The 14,897-nt window shown below is 42.9% G+C and overlaps 1 protein-coding gene across 1 annotated transcript; it reads left to right on the plus strand.

Annotated features, from left to right (window-relative positions):
- Positions 1–773: 773 nt before the first annotated feature.
- Positions 774–14,189, plus strand: PSEN2 (presenilin 2). Its single transcript, XM_068185956.1, has 10 exons — positions 774–1,439; positions 2,203–2,432; positions 3,271–3,412; positions 3,744–3,811; positions 4,597–4,817; positions 5,643–5,741; positions 7,446–7,523; positions 9,131–9,250; positions 9,757–9,875; positions 11,748–14,189. Exons 1-10 carry the CDS (start codon positions 1,296–1,298, stop codon positions 11,901–11,903), a joined length of 1,377 nt encoding a protein of 458 aa, XP_068042057.1. The 5' UTR covers positions 774–1,295; the 3' UTR covers positions 11,904–14,189.
- Positions 14,190–14,897: the final 708 nt, after the last annotated feature.

Raw genomic sequence — 14,897 nt, forward strand, 5'->3', positions numbered from 1 at the left:
TGAAAGAAAGGGGGGCGGGGGTTCTCCTTCTCCTCCCTCTTTCCTTCCTCCAAAGTGAATTTCAGTTTCTTTAGTGAGAAGAAAGAATATCTCACAGATCTTCAAAGTATATACTCTGATGTCAGGATGTGCTGGTTGGGCTGTGAATGTATGATTCAGATTTAAGTGACTGTCCAAATCACGTGGCTTCTTCAGCTTCCTCTTCTATTTCCTGAGACACAGGAGCTTGGGTAAGGTTCTGTTGAGGAGAGTTGTGATAGATATAACTGCTGACAATGCATTAGAGGTATGGTTTTGCTTGAGGATAAATGGCTGAGTATCAGAGAGTAATTAATTACTTGCTTTGTTAAGGTGACTTAATAAATGTTAAAAGGAATTTTCCTATTAGTTGCATTTATAACTTCCTGAAGTCCCGATTTTAAGGCTGTTCTGCAGTATTCGGGGCAGTGCACCTTCTCCCTCTGGTGTCTAGAAAGAAGAGCTGTTCCTTTCCTTTCTGCACTCTGTCACTGCTTTGCCTGTTTTTCTGCTTAGCAGTAGGTGAAAAGAGGCCAAGCATTTCTAGCCCCCACATTTATTCTCCATGTTTTTGCCCATCCAAGTAGTTTTGCTTTTAATCACAAGACAACATAAGGAAAAACCCACAAGTGGCTCTCCTGAGGAGACAGGTGTTTCCCTTGCTATGCAAACCTCTTAATCAGAAAAGAGAAGCACTCTTTGTCTGGCTAATAAACAGTCATAAGGCAGCATATATAGCTCCTGATTAGTGCCTTATGTAAAGCTGAGGCTCCAGGTTACTGAGAAACTTCAGCTCCTTGCTGATGCTCATGGGAGTGTTGTGTAAGAGGTGAGCTCTCTGACAGGCAGCCAGTGTGTGAGGTGAAGCTGTGTCTGGCCCCTGCCAAACAAACACTGAGCACTGAGAAACCTCCTTTGTGGAAGGTAAGGTGTACTGATGGGAGAGGGGAAATAGAGGCAGCAAGTGTGAAAGCTGTGGTAAAGACAAAGTTTCTTTAGTGCTGCGTTTTGCTGATATCTGTGCTTGCAGCAGTCCCATTGACTTTAACTGAACGGATTGTCATGCCTGGGTGAGGGCAGGATAAATCTGCTGTTGGGAGGAGATGGAGCTGCATTGTGTGCTGGAGCCTCCCTGCTGAAATCTGTTGAATCCTCTTCAGACTTTCAGTTATTTGCAGTGTGGTGTTCACTGTTTTCTTGCCCTCTGCTCTGCTTGTCCCCACAGCCTTGAGTAGTGCTTGGCCGTGCCCTCCTGAGTGCTCCCTTGGGAAGCGGCGATGATCACGTTCATGAACAATTCGGACAGCGAGGAGGAGCCCTGCAATGAGAGAACATCCCTGATGTCTGCAGAGAGCCCTCCTGTACCCTCCTACCAAGATGGCCTGCAAGCCTCCGAAGCAGGGGAAGCACAGGCACACAGGGTAGGTGTGTGTCCCTCATGGGGAGTGAGGACATGGGGTGTGGTGGCAGAAGTAGTCCTGCTACCCCTCAATCCCTCCTACCAGACTGGATTCTAGGATTGGCTTTGGTGTTGTTTCCCTGGTGTCACTCTCAGCCAGCAGCGGCATTGCCTGTTGCCATTTCCTCCACTCTGACTTTTTCCCCATTTTTATCTCCATATATACTCCTCCCCTTTCCTTCCTTTTGGTAAAGATACGGGCTTTTAATGAGGACCTGATGCACATATGACTGTTGCAGGATATCCTTTTTAGCCTTCTTGTTTTGCCAATACCCTTTGTCTGCTCTGGTCAGATGCAGCTAATGTTAGAACAGAATCTAGTCCAGCTGCCAGCAAAGCAGCAGGATAAAGCAAGCACAGCATTGCTGAGAGAGGAGGAACATGTCAAGCTTTTGTCGCCTCAGATGACATTTTTTCTGTCTAGTTCTGGGCATCTTGCCCTTCATGTTCATGTGTCTGTCTATATACATGCATTTGAAGAGGTCCTTAGATACTCATGGCATTGGTTTAAAAACTCTATTGCAACCTATTTGCAATGGAATTTAATGGAATTTCTAATTGTATTGTTCAGTTGCTGAACTGTATTTGTATTAGGATTCTGAATTGTATTAGGATTCAGTTTCTGTGCTGTGGTGGCCTGCAGCAGCCTTGTGAGATATGATGGAATCAAGCTTTGAACACAAAGAAAAGAAGCATCTTACACATTTGCAAATATTTCTTTTCAGAAGAGGCGAGCAGGCAGCAGCCGTGGCCCGAACAATATCGCTGGTGGAGAAATGTCTGGCTCACGTGTTCCAGTGAGAGAAAGCACCCTGGAAAATGAAGAGGAGGAGCTGACTCTGAAATATGGAGCAAAGCATGTAATCATGCTCTTTGTGCCTGTCACCCTTTGTATGATTGTTGTCGTCGCCACCATAAAGTCAGTGCGCTTCTATACGGAGAAAAACGGGCAGCTGTAAGTGGGGTCTGCAAACAGCCTGAGCATGTGGGACCCCCTGCTCCCCACACACGCTCTGTGCATGCAGAGTGCTCCCTTGGCAGGCTGGGAGAACCTTTACACACGTAGAGGTGGCTGTAGAAACATACAGAGATCTTACTGAAGTATGCTATGTTCACCTGTGTAAGTTTTTCCCATACCTGCATTAGACTGATCTGTTAGCACTGTCATTTAGGGTGCCCTGAGTGAGGCCTGTGAGCAGCATAATAATGAAGCTGCTTCATTCTGCAGCAGAAAAGGCCCAGGCTGAACTCCTAGACTGTTTACTCACTAGCTGGCAGCAATCAGGGAATAGCATGTTCATTTGGATGAGTGTCTCATTTCCTGGTGATATTTCTGGTTCCTAAAGACTCATGGTGTGGGTACATAATTCCATCCAGCTCCTGCTGACAGTGCCTGGCTCCTGGGGCTGTAACTGTGCTTCACATATGGGGTGGAGAGAGGGGGACTGTGGTCCCTTGAACTGAATCAAAGGAACAAAATGGGAAAGGGTGTAGTAGTGGTGGTGAGAAGGGATAAAAGAGTCCAAGACTCTCCTACCAAGTGTGGAAAGAAAGGGTGTCCCCATTTCAGAACAGCACTTGGGAGCCCAGCTGCTCTGTAAGAACGTGCTTTTGATAGAGACCACTAATCTTTAGTTGATAATTAACTTGAGACCAGCCTACATCTCATGTTTGCTGTCCTTGGCAGTCCTACCTCCCTTTCTTTCCCACACACAGAGAGGTCTGGTTTTATCTGAGACAGGTAGTTGAAAGAGAATATCTATACTTTATATGGCTTTTGCTTTATCCTGCAGGATCTACACCCCTTTCAGTGAGGACACCCCATCTGTGGGCCAGCGTCTCTTGAACTCGGTGTTGAACACCATCGTAATGATCAGTGTCATCATTGTAATGACCGTGTTCCTAGTGCTGCTCTATAAATATCGTTGCTACAAGGTAAAGCACTCACGGCACAGCCTTTTCCACCTCTGTGCTGTGAGCCTGGGATCAAATGGGCCTTGCATGGCAGTGAGAAACACAGCACTGCACTGGCTCATCCTCATCTTGGACACAGCAGGAATCATACTGTGCAGAAGTCTTCGTCAGTAGTGATGGAGCTGTGGCTCTGAATAGGCTTTGCTGTTATTTTGTCACTAATTGCAGGCCTTTAAAAACAAGGTCTACTACTTTGTGTTAGTCAAGTCGGAGTCTTCTGCATCTGTGCAGTTCTGTGACCTGCGCAGGGGTAACAGCCCCTACAATCACTGTCTCTTCTTGCCCTTGATAGTTCATCCATGGCTGGCTGATCCTGTCCTCCCTGATGCTGCTCTTCCTCTTTACCTACATATACCTCGGGTAAGTGGGAATGGTGCAGGTAACCTGGCAGTTCAGGGCTCCTTCACCTCTTTGCTGAGAATTCCCACTTTGAACAAGAAAAGGAATCTCTCCTCTTCTCCAAATGGACATTTAAGTGTTGTTAGAAGAAGATAGCTTTCTTTTTTAAAAACTGGAAAAGAAGATAGTTAATAGTCAATGCTCAATTTTACAAAAATAGCTGGGAAGTGATACCGTGAGCATGAAATGAACAGGCTGAATCTTGTGGTACAGAGGCCCTGGATTGAGAAGCATGAGGAAAGGCACTTTATGTGCTCTGATTTGTCTTTTTTCTTAGACAACGTTGTTTCAAGCTCATTTCCTTAGCTCCCAGCTCAGGTGAAAGGAAACTTTTAACTTGTGGGTGACATTTGCTACATTTTCATTTTTAACTGTGAGCAAATTGCACCTGGTGGGATGACACTGACAGGATTTCTTTGCTGTAGACAGACATGTAGCCACAGGCCTATGCTCATTTAAGACTTGAAATCCTACCTGCTCAAACCCTTGGAATTACTGTTGAACTGAGGACTAAGGCAGTGTGGTGCTGGTCTGTAACACAGCGCATCCATCTCATGCAGGAGGAACAGAGCTCAGAGCAGCAAGTAGCCAAAGGGCAGGTTCCCCTTTCATGATGAGAGTTGCTCTGTCCTGCTTCCTCCTGGTGTAGCTGGGGGCTTTTTTGTTTAACTACAGCATTAAGTTTTGTTTAACTTTGCATGTCACTTGCTTTCACTGCTTAGCTAAATTTTCTTGTGGTATTCCAGTGAAGTATTGAAGACGTACAATGTGGCCATGGATTATCCCACTCTGTTCATAGTCATCTGGAATTTTGGAGCTGTTGGAATGATTTGCATCCACTGGAAAGGGCCCTTACAGCTCCAGCAAGCTTACCTCATTATGATCAGTGCTCTAATGGCATTGGTGTTCATTAAATATCTACCTGAGTGGTCAGCATGGGTGATTCTAGGTGCAATCTCCATCTATGGTAAGTCTGGGTTGTGACTCTTAAGGTGTGGCTCCTGGAGAGGTTACTCTGTGGCAATCTCAGGACACGGTGTGTCCTTCAAATAAACAACTTTATGGTGCTAAAAGCTTTAGAAAGTGACAGATGGCAATTTAATTTGACTCCCTGCCTTTCTCTTGCTAATTGTCTGTGTAGGTAGTGTACCTCAGCCAGGTCTTTCATAGTGGATCACCAAGTCAGGGAAGGACTAAACCTCACCTAACTGCATGGTAGGGGTGGCTGGATTTTTATCAGTAGCAGACCTGATAGTCTTGCAGGTTTTGTTTGTTGTTATCAAGAGATTATGGATTTTGGTATGAGTTATAAGTTTCAAGAGAACCTGCAGAACAAGAGGGAGGAGATCTGATGGAGGAGAGAGGGTAGGCAAAGAGGTACTGGAGTGAAGGGATTCCTTCATGTGAAACACAGAGCCAGTGTACGTAGTGATGGATTGTGGAACGTGAACAAAGCACCCCCACTCCTCCTCTAATTAAATGTAACATCTCAGTGAAATGCTGCCATCAGCTTTCAAAGAACTCATGTGGTATTCTCAAGGAGCTTTTTATAGGATTAGTGCAGTGAAAACTCTTATTATTACATTAAGGCTTGGAGATGGTATTTTAAGTCAACAACACTTTCAGGGACTAGAACAGCTAGAGTTCTGCAAAGTGGTGGAAAGAGCCATTCAGGAAATCATCTGGTTTATATGGATAGATGTAAATTTGAGGGGAGAATATCTTCTTAAAGATAAAGAATGTTAAATATGCATGACAGTTCAAGATGAGATTGGTCCTTTTCTTTCTGCAGATCTGATGGCTGTTCTCTGTCCCAAGGGGCCACTGAGAATGCTGGTAGAAACTGCACAGGAGAGAAATGAGCCCATTTTCCCTGCATTAATATATTCCTGTGAGTAAGATTACAATGTTAACATTTTTAGCCAGATGAAACTCTATTAAACTATGTCTGTGTCAAAGCAAAGAGCACTGTCTTAGCTAATTTCTGGCCTTAAGAATGGTGCCCAGTTATGTTCTGGAATTTGTAGCAGGCCTTGTTTATCAGTTACAATGTTGCTACCTCTAATTAGCCAAGAGAGCCCACCTTTAGCATGTGAAGCTGGATGTTCAGAAACAGATTTAGCCTTTCATGATTATAGTGTAGAATATAGCTCTTTTTTTCTGCACCAAAACCCTGCGTGAGGTGGGCAGCAGCCTTTACCAAGTTCTGTGATGAGGTGATGCTCACTTAATACATTTATTCATGCCCTCTATACTGTACAGATGGCAGTGCTTAGAATATATTTGCTTTATTGTTCATTGTTTGGCTTCTCACTTTGCAAAGGGCTCCTTGAAAGTACTGCTCTGCAAACAGAATCAGTCATCTCTCCCCTGGCTTTCTTGGGCTCTTTAACTACCATGGTGTCTGGTGCCCTAGTCCAGAGGTATCCACGTGCCTAAGATAAGATTGTTGGAAGGCAGAAGACTCAATACTCATGGGACCTGAACTCAAGTGGACCTTCATGGACCTCAGAGACTTTTTCATTACATCACTTGGAAGATGAAGGGTTATTCCCAAATGTTTGGTGCTAAGCTGAGGATGCCTACAGCCTGACTTTTTTTTTTTTTTTCTTCAAGCATTTAATGTTACGTAAATGCTTTTATATGTTCCAAGTAGAGTCTCAGTTCACCTCAGGTGCCTTCCCTGTTACAGGAGATTCTGTTACACTGACCTGAGACAATCTAGGTGAAGTCTCTTGCATGCTGTAGTTAAAAACAAGAGCTTCTCTAAAGGAGAATGCAGTTCAGCAAATAATAAATACTGAACAAAAAGTTATTGTGCAGAATGTCAGTGTCTTCATTGCAAGACTACATTCTGTGGCTCCCTCTAGATGGAAAAACATCGCCTAGGCTGTGCTCATCATGGAATAGCAGGCACTGTGTTTGCCTTGGCTTATTTTGTTTAGCTTAACTTCTATAAAATCAGGGAGACAGATGCACACTTAAATAAAAAGCTGATTTGAGTTCCCTTCTGCTGATTTCAGAATGGTTTGTATTCCTTTTCAGTTTAGGGATCCCAAGAATAAACCCCCAAACATCAGTTGCTATTGGAACCAAAACAGAAATGTGCAATATTTTGACAGGATGGAGCTACAACAGGCAGAGAGAAAACTTGCATTCTGACAACTCCTGTAATCCCTCACTTGTGTGCTGTACCTTTAGCAGAACACGAGTAAGCTGTGTTAGTTAACCTCTGGTTACCTTTTGTATTACCATTATTCCCTGGGAAATTGTTTTCTTTGAAGAGAAGAGCCAGAAATCAGGAAGAAACCAAAGGAGTTGAGGACCCTGGTTCTGGAATTTTGCTTTCTTTAATCCACAGAGAAGATTATATTGACTCTTAGCTATTTGTGCTCTGGGACTTTCTAAAAACTGAATGGATGCATTGCCTTGGCTTTCTCCCACCTTGCTGTCTCAGTGTCTAGGGAAACCAATTGAGTGTTTTAGAAGCATTTACAGGGGCAAGGGTTTGTATTTTTAGGCACAGCTAAATACTTTTTTTCTTTGAGCTATAGTGGCCAATGTTTTATGCAGCTGATTACTTTCTATCTTCCAGCTGCTATGATGTGGACAGTTGGAATGGCAAAGCCAGACACAGCAGCAAGAGGACCAAGTCAGCAGACATGGGATGCAGGTTTGTTTGCATGTCTCTCTCCTATACAGAGCACTATCCTACAGAAATAATGAATATGTTTGAGACTGAATGTAAACATAAGCCCCCAAATCCTGATGGATTAAATTTTTTTCAGTGTTGTTTTTTGCAGAACTCAGTGATGTTCATAAACCTGCTGTTAGTACTGGCAGCAAAGATGAACAGACAGTGTAGGAAGCTCCAGTAAAATGTCACTTTTATTTTAAAAAACCCCAAACAAACAACAAATCACAACAACAAATGTGAAGTGTTGTTCAACTCACATCTTCAGTGTACTGAAGTCAAAGCTGAAAGTGGACTAGTGAGAGGTTATATTTTTCCATACTGGGGATGGTAAAGTACAACATAGGCTCCTAAATACAATACTGATGAGCTGGTGAACTTCAGTGTTGCATTCAGACCAGTGCCATGGAGCACCTCTCTGTAAGTGCAATATGGCTTACCCTGCTAAAGAAAATAAATGTTTTTACCCTTGGGTAAAGCCTTGTGTTAAGACAGTTACCCACCAGTAGTTTTTGTGATTCAAGTTTACATTGTAGCTGGTTCTGCAGCAATTTGGGTGCCATTGCTTTTATCTTCTTAGATGCAAATTAAACTGCAGTTTTAAGGTGATTGAAAAAAATCTTACATGTGGTTTTGGGAGGATTTCCCATCTAGCCCTGTTGCACTTCAGAGATGACAGTACTTTTTAATGTTAAGGCAATAAATGTGTGCAAAGGCTGGATAACTGAACATGCTGCTTATTTCAGGATGAAGCAGCTGACATACCAAGGAATGGCAGGGACACAATCCTGCTGTGCAACGGGGCACAGAGCAGGCACAGACTACATGCTGAGGGGTACAGAATGCTTTGTGGAAGCTCCATGTCCTAGATCACAGTCTGCTTGCACCTGCAAGCAGCAGCAACCTGTCAAACTGACATGGACTGAAGAGTTTGTAGGAGCTTCTGAAAAACAGGAATTGTCAGATAAAGTCATATGTGACAGACTGGCTGCTTCTGAAAGTACTGCCAAAGGCTCTGTCAGATGTGCTTTAACAGAGGGGGGAAAAAAGTTAAATTTGTGGACAATGAAACATGTCTGCTTTCTACATGTGAACAGTCAGCTCCAAGAATGTCAGTGTGATTCAGGACTTCTCTCACAAATGGCAGTCCTCTTAGTCATCCATTTTAGTTATATGACTGGTTAGGGAATACCTGAGCACCTCCACTCCAAAGGTATAACACTGTGGGAATGCACATTAACTTCAGTGGGTTTGCCTTGTCATTCTGGCCTGTGCAGAGCAGTGTTAGGTCTGTGTACGTGCTCACTTGTTAAAGCCACTGAGCTCCTGGGTGGCTGCCAGAGAAGCTGTGAACATGCACACTTCCAACTGTTCCAAACAATAACACACAGGTTTCCCTCAAAGCCACTAAATGTCTGCTTAACTGCTCCTGATGTGGAGGAGACAAAGGGCTTACCCACTGCAGGGCAGCTTCACAGGAGTGTGGATTTCATGGGCTAAAACACGTTATAAATGTAGCCGTCTCTTGTGTTTCTTTTTTTTTTTTTTTTTGGTAATCCATTCTTGTCCTGTTTTTTGGAACCAAGCTGAGGACGGGAGAGAACACCTCAGGAGCCCTTCACATGCAGAGTCTCAGATGTCAGAGACGAGGAGTCCTGTTCCAACCCGCCCCGCCACTTCTTTAGAGGAGCTCGAGGAGGAGGAAAGTAAGAGAAGCTTTATACCTTGTTTTCAGTGTAGTCAGAGCCTGACATTTTTACTCTTTGTGGCTAACACTCTGTTAGTTTGGTCTAATCACAGTTAATTTGAATAGTTGTGCTTGCTAAGCAATGAAGGTCTTGATTCTGACTGTGTATTACCTCTTGCTGCTGCAGAATCTGTTCTGGGATTGTGATTCCAGTGACATCTGTTGGCTATACGTACAATTTAAACAGTTCCTTCTTCCCCTTGACTCCTGTCCTCTGTCCTTGTGCTTCCTCAGCTGATTCATTTGTAAAGCAGCCCAGGGAAGCACCTTAGAGAATGAGGGAGAACAAAGCAATTAGTGGGAAGAGGGGCTGGAAGTCTCAGGCTCCTCAGGAATGTGTGGGTCCAGGTTGCAAGCCAGGACTAGGAACATTTACCTACTCCCCAGGGGACAAGAATTTGTTCAGGAGGAAGCAAAACAGGAGGCTGAGAGTTAACACTTGTTTTGTTTTTCCATTTCTTTCAGGGGGTGTGAAGCTGGGCCTTGGAGACTTCATATTTTACAGCGTGCTTGTTGGGAAAGCAGCTGCCACAGCTAGTGGAGACTGGAATACCACACTGGCCTGCTTTGTAGCCATTCTCATAGTAAGTGAGCAGCTTTTAAAAGCCCTGTCACACCCTGTTCAGCACAGAATTGTTGCCAGAAGTACCAACAGCTGAGCACTGCTGAATCGGTCCAGGTAATCTGCTAGGTATTTAGGAATACTCTGTCTCTAGGCTTTAGACAGTCGCTGCAGCAGAATGATCCAGGCTAATCAGAGCAGAGCCAAGCATGGATATGGTGGGGGTGAAACAGCCCCAGGGAACTGCTGGTGTGTTTGCTTCAGCCACAAGAGTCAATATTAGGAACTCCACACTGATTAGCAAGTGTAGTTGAAAAGGTTAATGCTGTTATGCTAAGGGGTGCTGATAGATAAGAGGGTGAGGACCTATCTTATTCTACTATTTGAACTGGAAAAAAATGAGAAGGAAGACTTAGATCCATGGAAATTATCAGTAAGGGCAGATGGCTAACTGTAGCTGCTAAAGTATCGGTCCTGCCAGGTCTAATGAAGACACACTGTTAACCTTCCACCTGAGTGGAAAAAAATTACTATGCACTTACTGTTTACCTCAAAATCCTCATGGAAATTAACCAGAAAGACAACAGCAGGATTTTTAGAATGTAAAAGAAAATCGATTACTGTGTCCTTCTTGGGCCTCTATTTTCCTACTTAGATCCCAAGGACAGTACAAGTGACTGTCACTTGTGAAGACTGTGCATCAAAAAGCATGAGAACTAGAAATGAGCTGCCTTCACTGGAGTCTGTTCAGTGTAGCTTTTGACCCCACAGGTCAGAGAAACCCACAGGATCACCATACTCCATATGCTGCAGTCCAGCATGGGGGATCCCTTTGCTGGGGGAAATGTTCTTGGTCATCCGTCTTGTGAGGCCAAATGCCCCATCCTGTGTCCTTTTTGGTGCTGTTAAAGCTTATTCCATCTCCTTCTGCAGTTTCATAATCTTGCTGCTATATGGCTTTCTGGTTCCCAAAAATGTCCCCCCAGTTTCCCAGCAGTAAGCACATCTGAAAAGGGAGATGAGATTTAAAGAGCAGGTGTAGGCCAGATATGGTCCCTGTGAGAGTAAGATCAGAACTACAGGCTCAGGTAGATTGTGAACAAGATTGCAATCTAGAAACACTGATTTAAAAAAAAGAATTTAAAAAATCATATCTGCTGATCTTTAACTAGTGGATATTTTTGGAGCCCAGTGTCTTTGAAGTTTTTTCATCATGGAAGAATTAAAAAGGGCTCTGATGAGAGAAGGAATCTAAAGGTACTTAGCCACAGTATCTACCCAGAATATATAATATCTTCCTCACATGCTCCAAAAAGCAGATCCTTGCCTGCAATTCAGGTAAAACCATAACTCACCCATTGTAATAAGCAATCCAGCCAAAAGAACAGCAGTGGATATTTGATTTGGTTTTGGGTTTGGGTTTTTTTTTTCTTTCTTTTTTTACCCTAAGGGACCTTGTAAACTGGGAATGTGTTGTAAGTATTAGAGACCTTCAGTGGAACTCCTGTCTTTGCAGGTCACCAGGATTTAAGTGCTTTTGTCTGCTGGATCAGTACTTCATTCGTAATGACACAGAACAAGGAGTAAAATAATGTGTAAAGAAGTTAACCTCTCAGGGTCAGCTGTACCTCTGCATTTACTGTTTATACCACTTTCTCAGCAGAGAGCTGAGCTCGAGATTGCTGAGGAAAAATGTGTCCAACTTATGTGAAAGATGAAGCTGTGGGCACCTACATATTCTGCTGCTGGTAGCTCAGGCAGTCTGCAGTGCTCTACAGTGCATTTAGATAATGCATTTAGATAATTATCTGTATGTTGGCTTGTTGGTGACAGATGTATTTCTGGTTGTCTTACTATTATCTCCTTGTGTTTTTTATTTTGTTCTCTCTGACAGGGTTTATGCCTAACACTTTTACTGCTGGCTGTTTTTAAGAAAGCACTGCCTGCTCTTCCCATCTCCATCACCTTTGGTTTGATCTTCTACTTCTCGACAGACAACCTTGTGCGACCGTTCATGGACACCCTGGCCTCCCACCAGCTGTATATTTAGAAGAAGTGGGAGTTAGAGGATTCTTTTTCAAGCTTTGCTGTGAAGTATGGTACAATGTTTGGAATAGGTCATAAAGTTTTTACACTTAGTGCCATATATTTGTAAGGAAAACACTAATTCCTTGATAGGCCGTGTACTAAAAATCTAATAGTTACATGTTGAATGAGATTTTTCACAGGACTCTTGGTGAAAAGCCTGGCTCCTTGCTGATGTCAGAGTGTTACTTTTATTTTATTTGATGTGCACAGTGGCTGTTGTGAGCATAGAAACCTGTATATGGCATGGAACACTAGAGAGGTGAGGGGTCTGATCTTCCAGGAGCTAAGTAAGGTGTTTTAGCACTGGAAGTGCAGTCATCTTTTACCATACTCTAGAATTTCTAAGTCTTCACACGTTTGAAGTGTTGTGCAAACATGAGGTGCAAGTGATTGGAACAGCACAGCTGGCAGCATGCACAGAGCAGTGTGTGAGCCATTAGAGAAGTGAGGCTGAACTTCCTAGGCTGGCTGCTGTGCACAAAGCATCTGCTGAAATTGCCCCAAAGGCCCATTTATTCTAACCTTAGTTAGACATGGTGAGCCATGAGGGATCCAGACAGGATGTTAGTGGTGGAATGTTGGAACATCAGGCTCCTGGCTCTGAGCACATCCACCAGTGCAGCAAGCAGCTGATGGAGGCAGGGCTGCCCCTTCCAGTGCATCAGATCCTCAGCGTGTGGAAACGGATACTGCTCTCTCCTCCCAACATTTTATTTTTTAGGAAATATTTTTCTGAGTCATTGCTACAATCCTGAAGTGACCCTAAGGTGGAAATGACTGAACAACTCCAGTAAATCAGACCTGTAACTTACGTGTGTTTCTGGTCTTATTGCTGTGCATTGCTGTAACTACTCCAAAGGAGGATTTGCCTTCCCTTTATTAAGAGGTCCTCTCTTACACTGACTGAGACTTGGTTTACCTAGGTTTTTGTACTGTTTAAAGATTATTTTTTTAATTACAAATATTAAAATAGCTATTTAGTGTCAAAGGGACTCTTTTGGAAATATCCAGTCATAGTTTGTATCAAAGTATTGGGGTGCAAACTTCAGTCTGTTGTTACATTACTTGTAGGAATAGCTGTACACCCTCAAGTGAGTTCATGAAGAGAATCACAGTGCTTGACATCACTAAAAAATACATAGGACAGACTGAAACTTTATGTTTTGTCCACCACTGAAAATAATTTTGTTTCTACTCTTTGAGTCAGTTTTTCAATAGTTGCCAAAGTTCTGTGATTTTATTTTTTCTTTTCTTTTTACTTGTGTCTGTTACTCAAACAAGCTCAGCTTTCTTTGTCAGCTGGTCAGTGTCAGTAAATGTAACATTGTGTGCGAATTTATGAATAATGCAATGTCATTGAGAGACACAGACCTTAATTTCTGGAAATACTTTTTAGCTAAGGCTTTGACTTACACATTTTTTATGTAGTGCTTTTTCCAGTAGACCTGTTCAAGCTCATCTGCTTTGATATTTAACAAGGACATCACAGGTGATTCAGACTAATTTTTAAAAAGTACATATGGGTTTTTACAAGGGGTGTGGGGGTGTGTGTATGTGTCTCTCAATCTGGACAAGTCAGTAACTCTTGCTCTGTGTTAGCTTTCTGTGCTCATTTCTCACATTTGCAATATTTGGACTTAACAACTGTAGAGAGAGTTAACTATTACTAAAAGGTATTTCTTTTGGAAATGTAAATCAGTAGAGCTTTGTATGCTGATTTTTAAGGTTTATGTGAGAGTTGCTTTTTCTATTTGTTTGTTTGTGTTTGTTCTTTTTAACAAAAACAGTTATGGGGCCAAATTGGACTAAAATCACTGGGAGACATGATTTTCTTTTTGCATTGCATGGTGTAGAGAGGATATGAATTATTTGTATCTACTGAAAGAAAAATCCTGCTTGCCTTATCAAGGTTGTATTTTTTTGAAAGCAGAGTTGATACTTGAAGGAAACTGGGAGGGGAACCTTCACATATTGAAGGATCACCACTGGTTTTCTGCAGATACCTGCTTGACAAAGACTGGCCTTCCACTGACCAATTCTGCAGAACTTACAAGAATTTTAATTTAAAAGGTAACTGAGCAAGAGATTCTGGCAGTGCAACATTATGTATTGTCCTGGTGAGTGAAAGGAGTATATCATGGATATATTGGAGTGGTTATAATTGTATAAAAGTTCATATGTATTTACTACAAATAGATATTTGTGTTTGTGTGTGCATATACACACAGACACGCAAATTTTAAAATTACGTGGTGTGATTTCTCATCTCTTTGGATGTTTTCACCTGTGCATAAAATGAAGTTCTGTTTGTGATGCTAACATTGTGCAGCATGGCCTAAGATGGGAAATGCAGAGGGCAGGATTTACCCTACTCATAGCTGGCTGCTACATGACATACTGACTCAGTGACCTGGCAACTTGAATCAGCAAGGCATCTCTCTGCCTAATGTATTCATTCACCAGTGTCAACTTGCTGCATGCTCTGAAACAGCACAGCTGACAGGTACACTGAGGTGACACCGTTCTTAATGCTGGTGTCACTCAACATCTGAAGTCCTGTAGGAGATGCCATGTGGTGGCATTTTCTTGTGAGATCCTGCTCACACTCACCCCTCCTCTCCAGTCTGAAATGAGAGTTTCATTGCATCTAGTCTCAAATGTAGCTTGGGCACATACCGGTCTTAAAGATCTAAGACTGAAGCCAAGTCCACAAACAAAAATGTAGTGGTGAGCCTGCCTAATGCAACCCCCCCAGTGAAACTTTTGGTGAGAGGTCTGGGGTTGTTTTGTTTAAGTGTCTGCTGTGTGTCAAAGACTGGAGATGAGCCCTGTCCTCAGAGGATGCACAAGAAGCATCAGAGTCATAATGAAAGAAACAGGCTAGTCCTTGCAGAAGCACACAGCTTTAATTTGATACTCGTGGTCTCATTCATCAAACCTGACTTCAGGCTCTTTG

The sequence above is a fragment of the Anomalospiza imberbis genome, chromosome 3 (genome assembly GCF_031753505.1).
Source record: "Anomalospiza imberbis isolate Cuckoo-Finch-1a 21T00152 chromosome 3, ASM3175350v1, whole genome shotgun sequence".
NCBI lineage: Eukaryota > Metazoa > Chordata > Aves > Passeriformes > Viduidae > Anomalospiza > Anomalospiza imberbis.